The sequence below is a fragment of the Bombyx mori genome, chromosome 20 (genome assembly GCF_030269925.1).
Source record: "Bombyx mori chromosome 20, ASM3026992v2".
Classification (NCBI taxonomy): Eukaryota; Metazoa; Arthropoda; class Insecta; order Lepidoptera; family Bombycidae; genus Bombyx; species Bombyx mori.
The window spans coordinates 8,607,917-8,633,479 of NC_085126.1; the positions used below are offsets into that span (position 1 = coordinate 8,607,917).

Here is a 25,563-nt window from a genome sequence, read left to right on the forward strand (position 1 = left end):
ATTTTGAAATTAATTCGAAGATGACTGTGGCTACGGGCAAAGAAAATTGGTATAAAAAATAATTATTCTTAAATATGATTGTTATAAATTAGCCTGTATTTTTTTTTTTTATATATAAAAGAATTTGATTGAATATTATATTTTTTTGTCAAATACCGATTTTGGGTACAAATATACCGATTTTTGCTGGCAATTCTACCGATCTCGCTCCATGATGTTCGAGATCACTGTTCATGAGCCTTTTGTGACCTTTGTGTTGAAAATCCACACCTTTTGAAGTTATACTTCTTTAGGCGCGTTATGAAAAATTGATGAGAGTGAAATTTTACGATGCGCACGCACTGTGACAAATTAACAGAATGAAGTTGCCCACTAAATCGCTCATTACAATACGACCCACGTAACTCGGCGAGTCTGAATATAGCCGCAGGTGAACTTTCGCGCATGTACACTCGTAAAACAAAGTGTTATTAGCATTCATTTTCTAGTAATATAAATGACAAAATTATTACTTAATATAATTCATACTAAATATTATTAAATTATTAACGTTAAATATTTATTATTAATTATTGAATATTTAAAAATAAAGAAATAAATTTAATAAAAATAAAGTTTAACTTCTTACGCGCGTACATAAGTACACGCACCCTTTTTTTGCTTGAGCAGCCAGTCCAGCCAAAGGAGAGGCAACGAATGCTGCCATATGTTTTAAAATAAAAACTGAAGCGTGAGTTAATGTTAAAAATTCAAATGGAACTGAATAAATTGTTTGTCACATACATATGAATTAAAGACATAAATGCTAAGCTAAGCTAAAAGAGCTTCTAAATGTTAATTTATTTAAAATTTTGTAACATACCTGTAGGTAAAGTTCTTTCTTTCATAAAAGGGCAACATGATTGACAAAATTGTTTCATATTGATGGGTAATAAAGTCATAATGGTGTTAAATTTTAAACGACTACAATTATGTTCCATATAATTACATAATGCTTGGTTTGAGTTTTCCTGATTTTATATTTAGTACATTGTTCAAAATTTGTGGTGGATAAAAAGTCCACTAGCACGTCTAGGTAGAAAGACTTCAAGCTATTTGGAGGAATACATTATGAGCTGAAAATGAAAAGGAAGAATGAAAGATAACAGTGAAAAAAAAAGAGAAAAAAAGTCCTAAAATTTTATAAGGTTGTATTAATATTTAATTAAATGTGTTGTGTACACATTTAATTAAATAAACCCAACCGAAGGAGTATTTATGCCTTAGGCAATTTATTTTCTTTTACGGTTTTGATAGATTTGATAGTATGGGCTACCTCCTTGTGCCTATCCAATAAAGGAATCAAACAAAAGTCAAAAAGGTTTCAATTTCTGTTTGTTATTTGCATTCACTGAAACAAACGAATCGTGTAACTCGAAATAAAATTTAGCAAATTCACATTTCATATTTTTTTCTTGATTTAATTTATTTGACGTTCTGAGGAAGAAAAATTACAATTATTTGCAACAAAGAATTAATTATTGTTCAATTACTTAGTAAACGTGTTATTATTGTGAAAGTTATTTTAACGCGTTCTTTTCAATTTTTCGTTAGCAAAATGTCACAAGCAAGATTAGCGCCGTGCCTTCAGTTGCCTTTAGAAAACAAAACGTTAGTGAACGTGATTGAGAAAGCCAAGGACTGGGCCCTCATGCATGGTGTTGGTATGAGGGACAAGAAGCATTTCAACAAAGACGTAATTCAGGTATGTATTCATTTGAATTTGAATTTATTAATTTATGATTTTGAAAGTTTGATTTCTATGCTAGAATATGAATGGACATATACAAGCTCTAGATCTCGTTACTAGCTACTAAAGGTCCTTAACATAAATTATAACTTTTTATTGTCACCTATAATGGCTATACTTATGCACACAAAAATGAGTATAATATAAAGTATAACAGAAGAACGAGTTAAAGTTATCAAATTTATATTCTATAAATCTTATCTTCTCCCATTAGAACAGTCTGCTAGTTCTCGAATATATTGATAATTTATGGAGTTCAATTCTAAAGAGTACTAAAGTTTCAATGTTTGTTTTGATATTATGGATGTAATTACTGTAATGTACGGCCGTCTGGTGTAGTGGTAAGTGACATGGTCACTACGCAAGGAGGTCGCGGGTTCGAATACCGCCAAGGGAAGGTATTTGTATGATAAATATAAATGTCCTTTCCAGGGTTATGGATGTATCTTAAATATATGTATGTGTATAATAAAAATCTTACATTTATTTCCGTTATCTGGTACCTGTAACACAAGTTCTTTACAAACTTATCACGGGAACAGTCAATGTGGTGTGATTGTTTTAAAAAAAATGTTACTGTATGTTTTTAATGTAATCTTAACTTGTATTAATTTATTTGGCCTTAATCTTTTTTTCATCTTAGATTGCACCATTTATACTGTTACCGTCACCTTTTCCAAAGACCGAATTTATGAAGGCGGTTGAACTACAGCCAGTTTTGAATGAACTCATGCATAAGGTAAGATATAATTTATGTTGATAGCTATCAGATAGATGAGTTTCTAACTTATATTTTATGACCATCTTTTATTTGCATTGAGTATTTTTCATTACCTCATTTAGATTTTAGACTGAACCACCCACCTGATTGAAAATTCATCAATTATAACCTCATTAATACCTGCCTACGGGCTAATTCCTCCAAGATATCTCTGGATCTTTCTCTTGCCTTTACATTTTAGGAATTACATGTAATAGTTTTTTTTTTTTTTTTTTTTTTTTTCAACCCACACAGTAGAACAGATCTTCCAACGCGCTTGAAGGAGGCACAGTCCCCAAGATACTGGCTACGTTGCCTCGTTGGACAGCCAGACTCACTCTCTGTGCAAAGTACTAGCCAGCCTTAGCATCATGTGTAACCTCCTTCAAGCGTTTGGAGATTTCTGTAAAAAAAAAAAAAGTAATAGTTGTATCCTTATTGTTCTTTGATTTAACCTATAGGGCTAAGACAACTGTAGACTATTTAATTGGGAATTCTCAGTAGTAGTAGTTTAGCAGGAAGGTCAGCCAAGTTTGAAATGTAGGCTAGGAAATTGAATCATTATAGGATGAAACTCCTTGTTGCATATATTTAAATTGCTGTGCTTTAGGCACCAATGAATTTTACACAGAGTATTCTTAAATAAAGTGCACCAAGGTTTTTTTTGCTTATATGGGTGGACGAGCTCACAGCCCACTTTGTGCTAAGTGGTTACTGGAGCCCATAGACATCTACAACATAAATGTGCCATCCACCTTGAGATATAAGTTCTAAGGTCTCAGTATAGTTACAACGGCTGCCCCACCCTTCAAACCGAAACGCATTACTGCTTCACGGCAGAAATAGGCATGGTAGTGGTATCTACCTACCCAGAGGTTCTACCACCAGTAAAAGGATCAGTGCAAACAGTATCAAATAGAGTTGACAGCATCTCATAAACTAAAGTTCTGAATGTTTGAAGAATGTTATAAGTGAATATAAATTTTATACAGGTCGCCCATGATGATGAATTCTTGGAGCAAACTTTGCAGAATGCTCTACAAGTAGATGAGTTCACAGCAAATTTGTATGACATATGGTTGAAAGTGAAAAACGAGGGCATATCTCAAGTGAGTATAAATATTAATTTAACTACAATGGATGTTGTGATAAAATTGATTTATATAATAAATCGCTGTGTTGTCTACGTGTACTCATAACCTCTAATGTGAATAATACTACGAACGAATAATAGCTACGAAATATTTTCTAAAATAAACATACTTCGAAATGTCACATGTGTTACTTTGTAACAATATAATCCTATTATTAAAGTTGATAATACTAATGTCAAATTAGTAATTAGTAAAGTAAGTAGTCTCTTAAAGTAATCATTTGAGATTTAAAATAAATTTCTACATATACTAAACATCGAATGTCTTTAGTTTTTCTGTATTTGTAATTTGTATTATTACATTAGTGGTTATGAATGCCCAACTCATGCAGGTAGAATGTGTTAGCGTCTTGTGCTGTTAGACCAGATACACAATAATCTTTTGCGTTGTTTGATACTAAGGAATTAATTGAGGATCTAATATTGTTAAATTTATTTTATAATATAACTTCTGTCTCATTTAAACACTGATCATTTTTAAATAAGGACATTTCAGGTTATTGATAAATTTAAGACAAGGTAATGCAAACTAGTATTCTGACGAATTGGTTATATGTAAACTAATTTAAGGTCTTGAAATTGTTTTAAAATGAATCTTGTTGAATGTTAAAGTATAAGGAACTACTACTACTGCAACTACACAACAAACTATAATTTAAATACTTTTTTGAATAAACCACTCTTTATTTCATTATAATAAACTCATAAAATTTATTTTACAACATTTAGTTAGGTTTTAAGGATATTTTATTTATTTCTGTGAATCAGTCAATTAAAAAAATTCTGGAATTCAAAATTCAAATTTGTTTATAAGGAATTAAGAATAAGCCTTGTCTATTTTGTTGCATATGTTTTGGGTTTTGTCAATCGTTTTTTTTTAATCATAAATCTTCATCTAAGACAGCGAAGCCTTTGTTATGCCAATATTTTCGATAATGTGTGGTGTAGCCGATATCGCTAGGTATGCTGCGTTCAGACATCATGCTGGAGTCAAGATGTCCACACACAGAGAACCAATGCGCGAAGCACACTCCGTACTGTTCCTGGAAGCAAGTGGAGATTAACAGCATCGCGTCAGGTTTCGGTCACCTAGGGCCGGTCTCACGCGAGATACAGAGGTAGCGACATTGGAAAGACTTGAGGATTTGTTGACTTCGAAATCTGCCTTTATATCCGAAATGTGCAGGATATATTAAAAAAAAAAAATTTTTTTTTAAATGAATTTGCAACTAGTGTACTATTAATATGAATTATATTTTGGAACACAATCTTGTACATTGTTAGATGCTATAATTACGGAACGGTTTTAAAATGATTTCGGAGTGAACACGGTCGAGGGAGCGATGAAGTCTGTATTGCGAGATACTAGTGAATGACGAAAATGGTTTCATGAAATTAATTATTTCGAACAATATACATTTGCGGCAAAGTGACTTATTTGAACGTCGAACTCAAATCAATTTTTGTACACTAAAGTAGAATAGAAATCGTAGATATTATTAGGTACTAACAGTTGTTGCCAATAAATTTGCACAAGTAGATTTTTTTGTACAGAAAATTAAGTAATCGTGTTCTCGTTCGTGGATCTAAATTGTTAAAAGTTAAGCGTACCTAATTCATTATAGAAAAGTTTTTGGTAAATTAATTTCGATTACCGATTAATAGAATTTAGTACAGGATACAATTCGTCTTTTCGCATTAAAAGTGTACAATTTCCAAAAATATTCGAAGTTGAGTGTTCGATATGCGGAATCATTTGGTATCACCACTATTTTTGCTCATAAATACTGTCAAAAGAGCATAGTTTCGTTTTTTTTTAAGTTTACCTTTGTTTTGACTTCTATTAACAAAATTAATACATAATTTTATCTTACTTTAAAAGACAGATAATGTAACTGGTAAAAAATAAATGTTGCAAAGATGATTTATATTAAAAATATCACATGTTTAATAAACCTTTAAAACACTTGTAAAATTAGTAAGTTTTGAGATTATACAGTTTTAATGCGAGAAGACAACATGTGACGAAATTTGTAGCTGGTAGGTATTTTCGATTTTTCGAACTTGCCTTTTGACGTATCGTACCTTGCCCGTTTTTATTACATAAATCGCATCGTTTTGTTGATTTTTCGTACCTCGTAAGTCGGGGCGTATATTGTACGTTCATGCCGGTCCGGCAATAAATGAACAGCAGTAGATCTATTAAAAAAGTTGCGTACCAAATACCTACCAATGTGCAGCGGAAACGTGCGGGATGTGCAATGTGCGCCCATAGTTTAGTATAAATGAATTATTTCTATTATTAACTTAGTTTTGTTTGGATTTGTTTTACGTTCACACACTTTGCCGTAATACACACATTTTTGCGTATTATTGGCCGTTCTTTCATATCATTCGCAGTCTCGTCACTAATGGCTTTGTCACGTTTCTATACTTCATTCTCTCGACTATCCAAGAGGTATTTAGATAAATATTTACTATAAAATTCACAAAGTCCACGCTGGTACATGTAATTGTTAATTGCTGTTTTGTAAATACGTATTATGTTATGATTGTTTTTGTCTTTTACACAGACTTGCATGAAAACATATAAAAATCTTAAAAAAAAAAAGTTTTTACCCATCTTGATAAACTATGCAAAAACCTTAAAGACAATTTACTATATAGGCACGCAGTGAAACCAATTTGTTTGGATAAAACTATCGATATCGTTTATGTATATTGTCGGGGTGACAGCTTTATCGGAACTTCTCTAGCAATAGCACTAGCTTCACTAGCTTCTACTAGCAGTCTTCTTCTTCTTCTTCAGTCTAACCGTAATCATATCGATTGCAACGGCGCCGGGCGTTGCTCTAAACACGTAGCAACACTCCGGTTCGAGCCCCGAGAAGCTGAAATAGCCTATTAAGGCTATCAGTATAGGTAGCAAAAAAAATCGGCGCCGATATCTCTGGTGGTACTCATTGCATGTGAAAATCGTGGTAAGATCCGCAGGTAGTGGTGTCAAGTAATGTAACGTGGATAAACGCGAAAGTTTAAAATAATTTCTAAAATTCTGTTAAAATCAAAGACAAAAATTTACGGAGTTGCCACCGTAAAAAATGTTTTAATTCAATCATTGTTTTTGAAAAGAAAACTCAAAACTAACTAAAAAAATGTATACGATTGATATTTCTTATAGAGTATCATTAAATGCTTACAAAAAAAGAAATCAAACCCCCAAATCAGTGATATGTTTGTCGACGGTTCTGCGCTAAATAAGTAATTGGCAATACTGTTATTGTATAACCCGATACACAAATTGTATTCTTGACCTAAAGGTCTTAGTTACCAGGTCATAAAATTCTTTAAAAAAAACAAATTGTTGTATAAAATGAATTCGCGTTCGATGTGTTGTTTTCTCTGTGGGTCAATCTAAAATTTACAAAACACCATTATTAACCAAGGCTGGTCGGGGATTCGTGAGCTTCTCCATCATGGTGTCCAATTCCTCACACTACACATCCAAAGTAATACTGATGCCATTTGATAACTTAAACAACATCAAAATTAAACGTCCACCTACAAAACCCATCAGACTACTTCTAGCAACACAATCTGAATTATTATAATCTACCTACTACTAAATCAAACTCAGCATACACAAATTGTGGTATAAAATGAAAATGCGCGTTCGATGTGTTTTACTATGATATCTCAATATAATATTTACAAAACAGCATTATTTAAGTTACATGTCACTCCTGTTGGACAATGTGCGCTGCCCTGCCTGTAATTTGTACTCCTTAATAGAAATAAAGCATTGCTTTTAGTTCCAAGTAATTAAAACGATTCTGCTTTTGTAGTAATTACGATTTATTTTTCGATTCGCATACATGATTAAAAACACTTTAACAGTAAGTAAATACGTTTAGAATTTATTTAAAGGTGATTTTAATCTTGCCTTACGTAGTTGTAAATACACCCTGAATTTAATATTGTTCTTGATTGTGTTTGAAATTCATCCCACAGAACGCAAAGGGAATCTAGCCCATATATGCCAAAGTCATTTTATTCTAACAGCGGTCTACTGTCAAATGTACAATACACGTGTAAGCACAGTATTTTAAGGCATCTTAATGTTTCCCATGATTAATTTGACAGCTGTCAAAGAAAACATACCGTATTGACAATCCATACAATCGAATCTTCGCTTTTTGAAACTTGTTCTGTTTTTTTTGTAATACAAAATTTATTTAGGTCTTTGACATTATGCTAAAAAAGCAATGCTCTGATTTACGTGCATGATTTTTTTCTAATAAGGAGTTTTTAATTAACATACCTAATAATAATAACAAAACGTATCAAAACATAGTATCGATAGAGACTGATGCTAGAAAAATACTTAATTATTGTTAATAACCCAACAAGAGATTGTTATAATGTTGCTAATTTATTAACTTAAGAATTGCCTTTTTTTTTTATGAACCTCGCGTCCTTTTGCTATCTCTATTTTCGCTCGCTAATACTCACTATTCCAATGTATTCGGGACTTTGATATCACATTTCAGGGCTAATTATACAGCTCAATATTTAGAAGACTAAGAGCCATACCTTTGCCAGTAAAAAAATGTGAAGAGTAAAAGAAGAAATCGTTTTTTTTTATTTCCTCTAACTTACAATAAATGTTAAAATTCGAATGTTTTCAAATATGCACATCCTGTGCGAGGGAAGAGTCACGTCACGTCACGTCACGTCACGAATTAAAGCCTGGATTGGCGCACTGACTAATAACAGCAACGCTGACAGGCTGTTGTTTTGTAAATGTCATTTCGCGACAAGCCGAATAATCTGGTCGAATAAAAGTCCCATTACTTTTTCGTGCAGTAACTTTTACCCTCGCCTCTCGTGTCAGCGTTGAGGATAAACTTAAACACGCCATCCTAGTCACGTGCATAGTTACCGACTGTGTTTACTGGTATCCGGCTGTGAGCAATAACTGGATCAGTGCGCATAAATTAAACGGCTATTAAGTTTATATTAAACTAGCGACCCGCCCTCGCTTCGCTTCGGAAACATTAAAACACACATAAAAACAAAAAAATAAAAATAAAAAAAAAGTAGCCTATGTTCATCAGGGACAATGTCGGCTTCTAATGGAAAAAGAATTTTTCAAATCGGTCCAGTAGTTTCGGAGCCTATTCGAAACAAACAAACAAACAAATCTTTCCTCTTTATAATATTAGTATAGACTAGACTTAATTTCTAATTCAAATCAATGGGTTAAAAAAAAGAAGTGTGGTGTCGTGGGACACCGGATAGGAACGAAGTTCCGTATTATAAAAATATTAATTTTAAGTTCTATTCGAGGTATAAAGAAAGTAATTATTCGGGTACACATTTTTTATTATTATTTTTTTATAGATAAAAAAAACTACTTTACATAGTTATCAACTTTATTTTATTCACAATGATTTATAAAAAATATATAATAAATAAAAAATGTTATTTTTTGTACGTTATTACAAAGTTAAGTAGTACCCTGTGTGCATTACTAATAAAAATCTTACGTTACGGACGCTTTATCCCGGTTAGGGTACCGCATCGTCCCATAAGGAACTTCGTTCCAAAAATTTACAATTCGATTAGAGTTGATAAGTCAAAGGGGAACGCCTACACTATTACACACGTCTGTGATTGCTCAGAAACGTGTAGCCAAGGAGAGAAATGATTTAAAATTAATTTCTATTAATATATTTTGTGAGGCCTATCACAAACAACCAGAACGGTTCTTTCTATTTTGGCGCTCTGATTTGAATGGGAGGAAACGAGCATGGCCATACAAAACGCGCCAAATCTTGACGTGAATCAAGTATGCTTAACCCTCGTTATGAAAACTTCGAAAATAAGCCACTAATTAAATGAGGCGTTGTAACTATACTTGAGACCTTAGAACTTTTATTTCAAGGTGGGTGGCGCATTTAGTTCGTAGATGTCTATGGGCTCCAGTAACCACTTAATACCAGGTGGGCTCTGAGCTCGTTCAACCATCTAAGCAATAAATAAAAAAGGCGTTAGATGCATGACTATCTACTTAGTCCTTTTAGAAATGTTATGGTAGAACTTATGTTAATTTAACTTGCAAAATGGCTGTTCAATCACATCCATTTTATTGGTCATTGTGTTTGTAACTTTGTATGAGCCATGTCGTCGATGGAACGTATCGGATTTCGTAGGCGGATCCATTGTTTTATCAATACCCATATTGCACAAATATTACAAGTGTTTTTTTGTGTCATAAGGAAAATAAATCAAAAACGAAAAATAAATCAGCTTGAAACGTCAAGTATGATTTGTCCAGTAACAACTATAATATATGAATTATAAATTGACTACTTTTTTCGAAGTACCCGACTTGCCGAAGAGATCCGATATGGTCAAATTATTATACAATTAATGATTGCGATAATATTGAAGGGGTAAGTCATATACATTTATCAAATATTAACTTGCCACTTCAATTCTGACCCTATGGACATGAATGGTTGAGTTTTATTGATAAGTCGTAAATAACTTAGTCCCTCAAAGATGCTGATAAATACAAAGTATGGTGTTACAGTGGTAATGTAACAAATTGTATGATAACACTAAATTGGGGACAACAGTGAAGAAAATTGCTTTAATTTATTTTTCGATATATTGAATCTCTATCTTTGTACTGGAGTTAAAATGGAATATAAGTGCTACCGGCACGTAAGCAGGGTATATTTTTCCGCATAATATCTTCTTGAATAGTGTCACCGAGCCGGTACTTAGAAACATAAAATCGCGCCTGTTCGATGTAATATCGTTACTAGAAACCTGCCAGTGTGGTCAAAATATCGGGTACTCTATTTAGATAACGCGTAGTGTGGTCACGACTGATGAATTTCGTATATATATATATATATTTTTTAATTGAAGTTGGTAATTTTTGACTACATCTATTACCAGTTCGTGATTAAGTTAATAAAAATGAAATACTAGTCTAAAATAGTCTTGTTTCAGTTGCAGTACTCCAATGTGTACTCAATAGAAACGTAACTTACCGACTAAAATAACTTTACTGTTAGTAGTCCAAGGACTCCATTAATTTTTTGTTGGTCCTTCTGGTTCACGAATGGTATTTGTTGATTTTAATACGCATTTGCCATGTTTATTAGTGGTATAACAATGAAAAATGGATTAAAATTTCATTAAAGTATTCAGTTATCTTCGTAAGACATAGTTAGGATACAATTTGCATTCGCGGCAAGTGATTATCGCCGCTGACACGGCAATCGATAATGGCAAGGGACCGTTAAATTCAGGAAAGGGTCAGGTCTTATTGATCATTTTAATGTAAAACTATTGAAAATTATTTAACAAAACTTTGAAATTATCGCGAAGTATTCGAATAAAATATAAAACGTATGTTCTTGAATCGAGTTTATATGAAATTTCATTGAATTTAGCAAATACAATGTTATATTAGACACGCAAAACAGTAAAAATTTTAATTGCCTTACATATTAAATCTCGGTTTAGTTTTAATATGAAGATTATCTGGCGAAGAAACCTGTACAGTGAAGCTGATTATCTGGATACATTTTGGGAAGAGTCAAATTTCAGGCTAGCAACAAAATCGTTTTTCTATTCATATTTAATTTTATATCTGAAACAAAACCCTATGTGAACGTGCTTAAGAGCAAATTAACAATGCCATAGAAGCTCTAATTAAATCTATGCTTTGTATTATTAGTGTAAATACAAATGTATATGTTTGTGGATATGATGTACGATAGAAAATATTGTTATCCGTGGTGACTGTATCCGCTTTCATTTATTCTTTATCAATAAGGCATTATTATAAAACAGTGCGAGGATTGCTCTCTGTATCCGACATAATTTAAGTAATATAACTACATATAGATATTATATATTGTAATTTTTATTTAAAAAGTTTTTCCTAACTGCAATGATTGGACGTAATTACGTTTTCCAGTCGCTCAGCCTTGGATTGTTCCGTTCGGATTATCTGCTGCAACACCCAGACGGGAATGTGTTAAAGCAAGTCGAGTTTAACACGATAGCGTCGAGTTTCGGTGCCATAACGTCGCATCTGCCCAACATGTCTCGGTACTACGAATATTACCGGCTGTGCGGTCGTAGAGGCGAATTGTATACTTATGAAAATTTCCGTCCAATGTTGCCCTAATGTTTGTTATGGTTGGTTCTATAAAAGTGTTTTCTGTTTTTGGTCCAATCTCGGTCCAAAATGATTTGGTACAATGGATTTCTGCTAGAAACTTAAACACAGACATTTTGTCTTAGTCAAATTATATCATAGAGAATAGAATAGAATCTTAAAGTTTTTTTTTTTTGATGATCATTATAAAATCCATTGTAATTCCACAAAAAAATGTTGTGTTTGGCAAACACTTTTGTTTGTAACCAATATTGTACCGGTTTAATGATGATAAATAACGTATGAGTATCCATATTGCCTCTGCAGCCATCAGTCCTTACATCTCTCATGTGCCTGCTAAACTTCGCTTACTGTATGCACGTCTATTATCTCGCTCACTCTATCGCATTCTGTTTGTACATTTCGCTTTCACTTCTTTAAAGTTGTTTCGCAGTATTTTAGAGTTTATACTTGTGTTATCACAATGAAGGCTTTAGTTTATGGTCGTGATTGGTTACCTTTAGCATCAGAATGTCCGTAACAGAGTTACCTACTTATCGAATAGGCAAAGTCGCGCTCGATTGTGCGAAATTTTCTGAAGCTGGCAACTCATTTGGAAATTTATCGTAATGTAACATTCGCTCAAGCTACGAAGGTTGGCCCGTTGTACTGACAATACGTCTAACACTATACTTGTCACATGACGTTTTAAGAATTGAAGTCAGTTTCGGATGTGGCTTCAAGCCTTATTAGTGGCATATCCAGCTTTTAATTACAGTACGGATGTTCTGAAGCGAAGCTAACACACGGCCAAATCAAAACACATTAAAATGCATACAGCATGTTTTATTTCGTTTGGGAGTTTTTTTTTTTTGAGCATGTAAACATAGGCGTTGTAAGCTTTTAGTCAAAGTGTAGAGTTAGAGTCGCTTGAGAGATGTTACCTTAACCTGCGTAGCCGGTAAAATTGAATTTGGAATTATTCGCTGAAATTCCCATTATTATTTTTTTAATTTTCTGTCCAATCATTGCGGGATACGGTTTAGGGTAGACATCTTTCAAAATTTTGGTTTTTTTTTTTAATTTATTTTGTTTTGCGCTTAAATCACTATCCTTATATTGTGTGTGGTTTTTGTGTGGTCTTGTTCTGGGGGAAATTAATTGGGGAATTGCTATTATCGATGAAAACCGCATATTAGGACCAAACAGCATGTTCGTTGCTATGAGTGGGTCCCTTTACCTTTGTAGTAAACAAATACCTCACCGGCATAAAAAAAAAATCTTTTTCTTGCGATCACTACAAATAATAATTAAAGAATTAAAAACAGATGCATATATTACAGCCGATACACAACTCTTGTCTCGGAAACCTCAATCAATAGTTTTGAATTTTTCCAATTTAAAACCGGTGTAACGAAAAATATTTGCAAAATGTACCTAAATGATTGTCATTGTCAACATTATTGTCCTTATTAGTTGTCGGAACAATACTAAATACCCCACGTATACTAGATATAATGAAAACAATTCAAAACGTTGCAACGACTTGACAAAAATCTTAACTTCTCTAATAGGAACAAAAACGGTACAACTTGAAATGTAAAAAACGGTACAACTTGAAATGTAAAAAACGGTACAACTTGAGATTTTAATGTACATTAAAATGTATTTTCTGATAAGACAAAATCTCCGACGCAAGATCCTTAAATACTACATACATATCCATTACATTATTACATTATTCGATAAGAGCGAAGCGGTATTTAAGTTTCAAAGGACATCGCTGTAATGTCGTCGGCGCCGGCGAGGTGAACGATCGGAGACCATCCGAACATTCTCGAACACCGGCAATCGTTATAATTTAAATGCCTTATAATATTTATTCACGTTCTGCGAATCGAAGAAGTAATATTTTCAACGGCTCTTAAAGGTTTTTATTTGTCATTATGTATATACCCATAATAAATTTATATTTCAAATAATTATTAGTTAGAATGTGAAGCAATGATTAATGCGCGTGACCACGTGTGTTTTCCATCACTAGGAGGGTATTTATAATCTTGATTCAATACAAAAGGAAAACCCTGGTCGTGAGTGAGAAACGGTTTTGTGTATGTTAATATATTTATTTCCTCGTGTAGTTAATTATTCATTGATTCATTGAAAGTACGTAATTTATTTCAAACGATATTATTAATGAACGAATAAGGTTTCATTAAGGGAATTTCCCGTTTTACGATTTCGAAAGGAAATTGAAAATAACCATTAGTTTGTCAAACTTACTTCAAGGAATTTTGTATAACTTGTTCAACATAAGTTTTTTTTTCCGTCTCGCCAATTAATAGAAGAAATAAACCATTAGTATGGCGTTAAGTAGTAAGCGGATCTCCTAGACCTGTCACGTTTTGAATACCTCCTCCCACATTCAGATACGAGATCTAAGAGTGGTGGTAAATGATTACTGGAGCCCATAAACATCTACAACGTAAATGCCGCCACCCACGTTGAGATATGAATCCAAAGGTCTCAGAATAGTTACAAGGGCCTTCAAACTGAAGCGCATTACTGCTTCACGATTGAAAATAGGCAGATTGGTGGTACCTACCCATGCGGACTCACAAGACTTCCTATCACCAGTAATTACGCAAGTTATGCGGGTTTGATTTTTATTACACGATGTTATTCCTTCACCGTGGAAGTCAATCGTGAACATTTGTCAAGTACGTATTTGATTAGAAAAATTGGTACCCGCCTGCGGGAATCGAGCACCGTTGCATCGCTCGATACGAATCCACCGGACGTCTTATCTTTACGCCACGATGACTAAACGACTTGTTTGACTGTGCCTTAATAAAAAAAAATAGTATTTGTCGTTTTGTGCAATTGTTTTTGGTGCTCGATTGTCGTTTAAATGAATGGTGGTATTGCTAACATAACGATAGTAGCAGCGAATTGATATAATATTTAGTTATAAAATACATTCATAGGAATTAACTGCTCTAATGACGTAAAACTATTATCGGTGCTTTTAGGTACCTCAAGCACCGGTCACCGTCCTCGCCGAACCCGTCACTTGCGACGAAGGGCCCAGCAAGTAAATTAACCCACAGACACAGCCCACTGAGTTTCTCGCCGCATCTTCTCAGTGGGTCGCGTTTCCGATCCGGTGGTAGATTCTGCGAAGCACTGCTCTTACCAGGGGCAGTGTTAGCAACACCTCCTGGGTTGAGCCTCTAGAGCTCACCTACACGTTAGGGTAACGCTGATATAGTCTCTCTAGACCATCAGCTAAGGTAGGAAAAAAAGGAGTTAACGTGGTTCTGTACGCTTAGCGCACATCACAACCGTCTTTTGCCGATGGAGGTGACTCTCTTAGTTCCTACTCGCTTCTATTGCCATTGATCTTAGCAAACGCTTAAGTTTGTCTTGATATAGGTTCCGGAAACAATTGTGTACGAGTATATGTGTTAATATATCAGAGTGCTTAGTGTGAGTCTTTTAACTTCTGGATCGCGTAAAAGCTAACTCAAATTTGTATGGAAATGGAACAGCTGCCCTTCGTTTGCCGCTAAGCACACTGATCATAATGATAGCCAAATTCCTAAAATAGGCATCGGAGCTCCTATGCATTAGTTATCTTGTTTAGGCGAATTCTTAACCACCATTTTTTTTTCACGATTTTCTTAAAGAAACTTTCAAATGCACGAAAGTGTAGAAGTGTTTTTAATCTCACCTTTTAGTCGCCTAAATAGCTTAGAAAATTTATTAATTTAGGTATTTTATTTAGAAAAATGCTGTTTACGTTATTAATAAAATGAATTTGACCAGGATATGCCTGAGGCCACGGAAAATTAAATTTTAATGTATTCTCTGATCTGCGTTCTAAATTCGGTTGTAAAGACTTTTCTAGCACAAGTCTTTTTCATTTGTAGCATGTAGTAATGTGAAATTGTCGTTTGTAGTTTTGTTTGTATTCAAGTTTGGTCGGTGTTATGATGCTTCTGGCCTTGTTAATAACAATGCTATATTTATCGTGATTCGAGAAAATCAATTTAAAATCGATTTATTACATCTTCATCAGGATTATTACATCTTCCAATCTAGATTGGCGATCCAGCAAGCTCCAGTTTTTTTTATTTATTGCTGGAATGTGTAAATTTTTTAACATAGATAAATCTGAAAGTAGGTTTCTAAAAAAACAATAATAATTCATATGTAAACAAAACAAGAAATTAAACACTTTATAAATAGCTCGTAAATGCATTTTTAATGAACTCTAAACTAGTTTAATTATAGTTAAACACATTCCAAGTTTATCGCCAGTGTTTTTACTTTTATGTTAGTGTAACTCCTTACTAAAGTGTAACCCTACAGTTTATTGGGGCTGATAATTAATAAAAGCAACGTGAAAAACCAACATCGAGAATTCGTTTTGAGATGCCTATTTAAGTGAGCTTTTTTAGTTCAAGTTTGGACGCCACAAACATGTCAATACGTCATTACGTTATCCTTCAATGTTCCAGTGGAATACATGTAATTGGCAGACTCTTGCCTCCATAGTACAGTCATTAGATTTATCTAAACGATTGCTGATAATGATATGCGATAATGATTTTCATAGTACGCATAACACCGATCAAACAGCATTTGATTTAACCTCGGCTCCGAAGAGTAACAACTTATCAAAATTCAATGAGATAACAGAAATATTTGCATTCATCAATGTTATCTTTAATATCCAAAGTAAAATAAGGCGCTAGTACTGTTTAACTAGTACATATTTTTTTAATGAGTGACATATTTTTCTTCCGCAAACGATTTTGAAGTTGCCATGTCTAAAGGTTAAGAGTCCGGTTTTGCTTAGTAAATATGGACTTAAAAAAATGAAGGCCCAATTTTTATAAATTGTCGTAATTAATGGTAGGGTTTATTGTAAGCCATCCACCCACAGAGGTAGCTATCGCCCTGCTGCCTATTTCATACTGCGAAGAAGTCGTGTGTTGGAAGTCACCTACATGGGTAGCTACCACCATAGTGCCTATTTCTATTGCGAAGAAGTCGTGTGCCAATTAGATTTCGATCTCATATCACAAGGTGGCTGGTAGCATTCACGATGCGATGTATAGATATCGGGTCACAATAAGACCACAGTTTCAGCACAAAAAATTACGGTGTCAGTCAAAGAATAATTTAAAAGGAAAACTGAAGGTTTTAAGGAGGAAACATTTTTAGTACGTTGTGCTTTCCCAAATTTTTTTTCTTCTTCAATAAACGGGTCATCTCATGCACCGGTCACCGTCCTCGCCGAACCCGTCGCTTGCGACGAAGGGCTCGACGAGTAAATTAACCCATAGACACAGCCCACTGAGTTTCTTGCCGGATCTTCTCATTGGTCGCGTTTCCGATTCGGTGGTAGATTCTGCGAAGCATTGCTCTTGCTAGGGCCAGTGTTAGCAATACTCCGGTTTGAGCCTCGTGAGCTCACCTACACGTCAAGGAGAAACTGAAATAGCCTCTCAAGGTATCAGCGTAACATCCAGCTTTGCATTTCCTAATTATGTTATTAGTTGATATGTTTGAGTTATTACTCTTATGGAGCTGAAGTAAGGTAGTGTGTTTTAACTAAGTGCTGTGCGTGAATACAATTTTGTTGGCGCTATTTAGTTAGTATGCTGTTTGTTTTTGTTTGGCTTAGTTAATCGTATTAACTGTAGCAATTAAAAAAATGTAGTTGTTTTTGTCACAGAATGTCGTTGAATTGTGTGTAAAAATATATTTGCTAAGTTTTCGAATCATACTATAGTTATTTGAAAGAAAGAAAAAAAATCATCAACTTGTAACTGTTTACGGGTTTTGATGATTATCTGTAAAAGTTTCACAATCACAAATCCCCGAGACGAAAAACGATGCCTCAAATCAAACATTCAATGTTCCAACGACGGATAAAGGAAGAAAGGACTATTCTTGCAAAAAATATATATATCGTGTACCATAGATTTATCACTATGGTTATTTTTGGACTGATATCTTTAAAAATATTTGGTCTAATATAATTATAGTTTTTATGGTTGCGACTCTTAAGAAGGCAAAGGACTCATTTGATATGGATTCAAATAAAAGCATTTTTTTCTATTCATTTGGGGGTGCTACAACATCTTAACAGTTTTTCGTCGTCGGGGAATGTATTGTAACATTGGAAACATTTGCATTTGGATTTTTGGATACAACAATTTTTGGTAACAGTAAGCATTAGCAATTGTTATTGTATGCATCGTTTACCACGCCAATAAATACTTAATAAATTATACTCATATATTCTTTTAAATATCCACAGTTACATCCTAAGGCAATTAGGTCACGGCGATCTGATTAAGAATGTAAGTATTATGTACTATAAATACATATTTTTGTAGAAGCGCAGGGACCTTTCATTCATATCATTGGAATCTTTCTGCTGCTAGATAATTTGAGACCAGACGGTACACAAGGCAGTCATCAACACATGCTATACAATACAATTGATACTTTGGGCTCATGTCACAAGGTGGATGACGACGTTTTAATTTTAATAAATAAGTAAATTCCATGGATGAGGAGAGCCGCAGACCGGGCTCAGTGGTGTGGATTGGGAGAGGCCTATGTCCAGCAGTGGACGACTGTGGGCTGTTGATGATGATGATGATGAAGTAAATTCCAAAATTTTGCACGGTAGAGACGAATCTTGCGAATATTAGGCCAGATTATTTTTCCCTACGTGTGTATAGCAGGTCTAAAAGACTCAATTGTTTAATATAAGGGCCGTTTCTTCAAAATTGGTACACATTAGTGCTTGGGGGCCACAATATGGCGTGATTAGATGTATCCGTGGGGAACTTACAACGCTCCTCACCGCCCGGAACTATACAAATTACCTTAGCTGATAGTATATAATCAGCTACACAAAATCCTGTCCGAGCGTAACTCATTGGCCCTTAGGCTTAACCACCGATTAGGCAGGGCAAAGCCTTTGCTCGCCCACTTGTCACGGTGAAACTGGAAAGGCCTTCGGGCCACCGGTAATACTGCCTTCATAAAAAAAATGTAGGGCAAAGAAAAATATACAATTAAAACATGTACCATTGGTTAGATGCCGGAAAACCGGGCATTGTCCGGTTTATGCTCTGGGATCATAGAAGCGTTCGATTTGTTTGGCGTCCTCAACGCAGTGGTGCTGTTTGTTGTCGAGGAAGTGTCCTACAATATATGCGACCAGAGGTTCCACGAGTTCGAGATATCGGAGAAACGGCCCGAGATACAGGTTAGTGGACGTTGAGCAGAATCATGAATGTGTATCTGTGATTGTTGTACGGCCTTACGGATTGTTGCAGGCTGAGGAGCCGTACAGTCTACCTAATGGTGGTCGGTTACCATCTCATGAGATCAGCGATTCCAGGGGCACAGCTAATTCGCTGCCTACCGTTAAGTTTGATCCGCAAGTTTGAAAAATGGTCTGAATAGCGCTTAGTGTGCTTAGTGCGGGTTTTTAACGTTCTCGATAGCGTAAAAGTTAGCTCATATTTGTATGGAATGGGATCGTTTGCTTACGTTTGCCGTTAGGGTCGCTGTTCCAACTGCATACAAAATTGAGTTAACTTTCACGCTATCGAGAACGTTAAAAAACTGGCACTAAGCACATTGAAAGCATCGTGGAAGGGAATCGACTGTGTATAGATAGATAGATGCAACTATAGTAGAATTATTTTGTCCGTGCAGTTTGGGTCATAAAAAATCGGAGCGGTGAAGCGAGTATTTCGCTCTCTCTTCCACTCACGAGCCTTATGGACGGGCATAGTGATGCGCATTATTGTTGCCGATAGTGTATTTAGTTTTGTCATTTTGTGGGTTAGTGATAAAAATGAAAAAAAAAACACTAATCGAACACCTACACCACATACTGCCGCAGCAAGATAACGAGAACGGCAGAAATTAACACTTTGTAACTTCTCGGGATCTATACTTATTTCATTGAAAAATTTTAACACGTTGTTGATAACAACACGTGCAAATTGAATAAATTCTGACGTTTTGATACAAAACAAAGGAGTAGCCATTGTGTCACTAAAGAAATTCAGAGAACGAATGCATAAAAACACATTTCTCTTCGACATAATGTACTATAATTTGAAGGTAAGTACAAATGACTCATAACATAACAATGTCTTACCACCCCGCCGCCGCACACTGTATTATTATCGAGATCTAGCAGAACTTAATTCAATCTTGCGTGAATTTATCTTTTTTTAATTTTACGTGTCAAAAAATGTTAATATTAGATGTTATTTCGTATTTCTAAATAAATAAATAACATTAATTATTAATAAAAATCATTTATTTCTTTATTTTCTTTAAAAATTTTATTTTTAATACTGCAACTTTGTTCTAAATACACAAGAAATATATGTATTTTACACCCCTAAATATATTCAAAAGACTAAAAAAATTCGAATAACCTTCTACCCATCTTCCTCCGTCGAGTAAGTTTCTTCTCCCATGTTCTATTTTGCACTGTTGATTTGGAAGATAGAAGTGGATCTGAACCTATCAGAAATCGGTTAAGTACGTCTCGATTGGTGTTAATTCTGCTTGTTTTCCTGCTGAAATACTCGCGATTCCTCCTATATTCCTTATTGATCGCTTCTTGAGCTTCTGCTAATTGGTCCAAAGGTAAAACGCATGTTTCAATTACTTCTATTGAGTGTGAGAGGATTTTGTGTATACTAGAAGGCATGTAGTACCAGGAACAATGTACTAAATAAAGTTTTCTTGTGTCTTCGGCATATGTCTTGTACCTCCAAGATAACAGAAATGTTTGATTAAATCCAGATTGATCCCTGTTATTTTCGCTTACATTTCTCCCATTTAGATTGTATTTTTGCTGTAAGACTACTTATTAACATTTGAAGTGATCGTGGAGGGTTTCTACATTCCTCTATGTCATAATATTGTAGTATTTTTTCAATTATAAGGTTATTTTGACCTTTTTTTTATTACTTGGAAACCATATATTAAAAATATCTCGCCTTTTCATTGCGCTGAAAACAAAAAAAAATGTATGAGCGGGGCAAATAGGAGCAAGGGATTCCAACTAAATTTCAAAGAACATTAACCGTAGAATGCTATAACAGTGATTTCCCGGTGTATACACTTGCATACATTTTTAAAAGTCAACACTAATACAAAAAGAATTTTTTTTTCAAGGACTACAGCAAAAACGTTATTAATTAATAACAATTCAATATTATAAGGTTCAAACTTACCTTAACGTATCCTCGATGATATAACAAACGATAAAAATGACCAATTATAGCACTTTAAACGACAAGAACAGACCTGTTCGCATTCTGCAATAAAGCAAAACTAAACAAAACACTCGTGCTAGTACGCATAAGCTATGTTTCGAGACTTCCCTTGTGTTGTATGGTGTTACACACTTATATTTTTTTTTTAATATCGGTTATTTAGTTATACACCTGTGTAATAAAGGGAGTTTTAAGAATATTTAGAAGAGTATTATTTTTAATTAAGTTCTGCTAGATCTCGATAATAACACAGTGTGCGCCGTGTACCTACCTGCCTTCGATGACTCATTTGTTTTTATCGATAATGGCGTTGCGCTCGCACAACATGCTCACCGCCCTAGCCGGGGTACGTTTTATGACCCAAACTGCACGGACAAAATAATTCTACTATAGATATAAATGGATAAAAAAATTGTTGAAATACGCCAAGACTACTATAAGAATACGACATTCACTTAATATTGAATACCTTTTTATAGATTTATAGAAAAACCTTAAACGAAATTTACGAGGAGACCGAACTGAACGACAAGAAGCAACTGATATTGTAAGTAATTAGTAACTAAAGTAGAATGTTTATTGTTTTATCAAAAACTAGCGACCCGCCCTCGCTTCGCTTCGGAAACTGTAATTTATTATTGATTTCTCCACTATTTAATGGATTTTATTATACATATAAACCTTCCTCTTCAATCACTCTATCTATTAAAAAAAACCGCATCAAAATCCGTTGCGTAGTTTTAAAGATTTAAGCATACATAGGGATATAGGGACAGAGAAAGCGACTTTGTTTTATACTATGAAGTGATAACGTAAAGAAAGAGTCCTAGGGGGCGTAGTCCCATGCGCTGGTCCGATCAGATTAAGACGCTGCGCGGAGGACAGGAGTGAATGGAGGAACATAGTCCTAACAAAAGTGCTCAGTAAAGGTCACGACCCTCAGAACTGAGGAATACGACGCACGGAGGAGGAGGAGTGATAACGTATTTAGTTTCTAGATACATGCTTCTTATAGTGAATATTTAAAGCAATCATGAGTACTTGAGAAAATAAGTCACACGTCATATCGGATCCTCCCGATCCATTAACGGTGCTTTTAGGTACCTCAAGCACCGGTCATAGTTCTCGTCGAACCCGTCGCTTGCGACGAAGGACTCTACGAGCTAATTAACCCATAGACACAGCCCTCTGAGTTTCTCGCCGGATCTTCACAGTGGGTCGCGTTTCCGATCCGGTGGTAGAGTTGAGCCCCGTGAGCTCACCTACGGTAGGTTCTTCAAGGCAATGAAAGTAAAAGATGTAAGACATTTGCCCGAAAAGCCCCGACTTATCACGTGATTTTCCTTTGGCATTTTGTTACTTTAAATAAATTGATTAAAACAATATCATTATCGATCATTCAGTTTGATCACATCCAAATCTACCACTTTCTAATAGCTTTCTATAGAATAACACGAATATTGATAATAAGTGCCTGCATTCTGTAAGCAATGCTTTATACGTGAAATCAAATCAAATCAAAAAAAAAAATTCGACATAAATGAAAGTACATACTTGTTGAACGTCAAAAAGAAATACCGCCAATTCACAAAAACTAGCCTCCGTCCTGAGAAGAACTGGCAAGAAACTCAGCGGGCATGTCTTTTTTTTTTAAATATTCATTCGAATTTGAAAAATTCAAATATTCAAATAAGGAACGAACGTATACAAGTGACATGTCATTGACAGGGACGGTCATCCCGTAGCAGTCGTTTACTACAGATCAGGGTACGAGCCGGCTCAGTACCCCACCGCAAGGGAATGGGATGCGAGATTACGCGTCGAAAGATCCACGTAAGTTTTATAGACTGTGCTTTTTACAGCTGTATTAGTGTTCTGGCACACTTGAGATGTGTGGTTGATTATATCGACGGGTGAAAGACTTTTTTATTGCTTAGGTTTGTGGACGAGCTCACAGACCACTTGGTGTTAACTGGTTACCGGAGCCCGTAGACATCTACAACGTAAATGCCGTCAACCCACCTTGAGATATAAGTTTTAAGGTCTCAGTATAGTTACAACGGCTACCCCACCTTTCAAACGGAAATGCATTACTATTTCACGGCAGAAATAGGCAGGCTGGTGGTACTTTTTTCAAATATTTGTAAAAAATGATGTAGTGTTTTTACAAAATGTATCTACTTCAAATACCAAATGCGATAAAAGTATTTATTTTAATATAAGGATTAGTTTATTAAATATTATCAGGATAAATTATTGGGAACGCGAGGAGTGAAGTTGCGTGATTGTTTTTTTTTTTTTTTTTATAGATTAGATGAATGGACGAGCTCACAGCCCACCTGGTGTTAAGTGGTTACTGGAGCCCATAGACATCTACAACGTAAATGCGCCACCCACCTCGAGATATAAGTTCTAAGGTCTCAGTATAGTTACAACGGCTACCCCACCCTTCGAACCGAAACGCATAACTGCTTCACGGCGGAAATAGGCGGGGTGGTGGTACCTACCCGTGCGGACTCCCAAGAGGTCCTACCACCAGTGAGAATATTTTGTCTAATTGGTGTTTCTTCAGGTTCTTAAATGTGTAATAACGTTGGTCTATTAACTGTTTAGTATCTGCGAAAGTGCACAAATGTGGGAAAATGAAACAAAGTCACTGAACGTAACTTCTAGGGATCTTCCAAAAAGTTGACTGAAAAAGTCTCAGTAAATGACCACCATTTTACTGAGATTATACTTCATCCCTTATCATCTCATCTCATTTCATTTTGTTTTCATTTCACTTCATGCCATGTTTCATATTAACCAACTTCATTTCATTTCATAATATCATTTTCATATAAAAAAGTAACGGATCATTAAAATTAAAATAAGACTTGACCTAAAGGTCTTAGTTATCAGGTCATAAAATCCCTTAAAAAAAAAAGGATAAATTATTAAGGTCTAAAAATCACTGGTTTTACACACTACTATATAAATTGGGTCTCTCACACCTACAATATTAACTAACTATTCGCAATATTGAAAGAACGGCGCTTAAACACTAAAGAAATATGGTTATTTTTGTTAGGGCCATAAAATGTCCATCGATCCACTACCAACTGGCGGGAACGAAGAAGGTCCAACAAGCCCTGGCCGGTCCCGGGGTGCTGGAGAAGTTCATGGGCTCCGGGACGAGCACCTCTCGCGTCCGGGATATATTCACGGGACTGTACTCGCTGGACTTCGACGAGAGCGGCGAGAGAGCAGTGGAGATGGCACTGGCCGATGCCGAGAGGTTAGTTCATCGTAATATTATATTTATTATTTACTAGTGGTCCCCGCAGTAGTCGAAATTCGACTATAATTAATTGAAATTATAAGTTTGAACATTCTTATTGGTTCTATTGTCAAAGACTATTTATTATACTTCTATAATCACAGATTTCGCCAAGACTACACTATAGACAAATAGTGTTAAAGACAAACAATAATAATTTATTCTCAACTAGCTGACCCGGCAGACTTCGTAGTGCCTCAATCGATAAATAAAAAACCTAAACTTTTGTATAAAACAAACTTAAAACAAACAAAAGGAATCCGTCCGACCGGGGACACATCAAAGAGAAAACAAAATTGTTTTTTTTATTTAATTCCGAGCATTTTCATTTTTATCTACCTTTTAAACCTTCTCTAGACTTCCACAAATAATTAAAGACAAAAATGAGCAAAATCGGTCCAGCCGTTCTCGAGTTTTAGCGAGACTAACGAACAGCAATTAATTTATATATATATATATAGATTTGACCACAGACTTTAAAGAATGACAAAAGTTTCACAATTGACAATTTACAAAGAGTATATTTATACGTATGTGTTGTGTCAAATACATGGTAGTGTGTGTAATGTTTTCTTTATTCATTTAATGTATCTTTTATGCATTATCTTAAAAAAATATTAGCGTTGTGCACTTCTTCTCTATATTCTCTATAAGTGTGGAAAATTTCATACTCCTCCGTCCGCGCAATTTTCGTAAAAAGGGATACAAAGTTTTTGTTTCACGTATTAATATATAGATTTATTTATTTCATTTACTTCAGATTTTGCATCCATATTATATTTATTAACATTTCATATAGTATACCAGAATTAAATAAAAACAATAACTATAATCTTGGAATAGAACAAAAGCAATAATAATAATAATATAACAAAAAATAAAATAATAATAAAACAAAAACTCAAAATTAACGTCAAAACTACCTCAACCTAAAGGCTGGTTTGGATATTTATATATTTTTTGATAATTTTTTTCTTATATACTTCTATTTTTTTTATTGCTTAGATTGGTGATCGAGC

At 34.6% G+C, this 25,563-nt stretch overlaps 1 protein-coding gene and 1 long non-coding RNA gene across 3 annotated transcripts in view; one reads left to right on the plus strand and one right to left on the minus strand.

Annotated features, from left to right (window-relative positions):
- Positions 1 to 1,369: 1,369 nt before the first annotated feature.
- The window catches only part of LOC101745237 (glutathione synthetase), a 30,174-nt gene continuing 5,980 nt past the window's right edge, over positions 1,370 to 25,563 (plus strand). The window contains exons 1-9 of one of the 2 annotated variants that reach the window (XM_004927591.5): positions 1,370 to 1,744; positions 2,433 to 2,528; positions 3,542 to 3,658; positions 11,705 to 11,838; positions 18,222 to 18,264; positions 19,014 to 19,184; positions 21,705 to 21,772; positions 22,954 to 23,058; positions 24,296 to 24,502. In XM_004927591.5, the coding sequence (XP_004927648.1) occupies positions 1,598 to 1,744; positions 2,433 to 2,528; positions 3,542 to 3,658; positions 11,705 to 11,838; positions 18,222 to 18,264; positions 19,014 to 19,184; positions 21,705 to 21,772; positions 22,954 to 23,058; positions 24,296 to 24,502 (1,088 nt within the window). In that variant the 5' untranslated portion in view covers positions 1,370 to 1,597. Of the gene's footprint in view, positions 1,745 to 2,432; positions 2,529 to 3,541; positions 3,659 to 4,650; positions 4,821 to 11,704; positions 11,839 to 18,221; positions 18,265 to 19,013; positions 19,185 to 21,704; positions 21,773 to 22,953; positions 23,059 to 24,295; positions 24,503 to 25,563 lie in introns of both variants that reach the window. The other variant, XM_004927590.5, reaches the window with a different exon arrangement.
- Positions 4,366 to 7,601, minus strand: LOC134200780 (uncharacterized). Its single transcript, XR_009975840.1, has 2 exons — positions 5,358 to 7,601; positions 4,366 to 4,745 (listed from the first exon to the last, which is right to left on the minus strand). It is a non-coding gene; the product is annotated as an uncharacterized LOC134200780 (long non-coding RNA).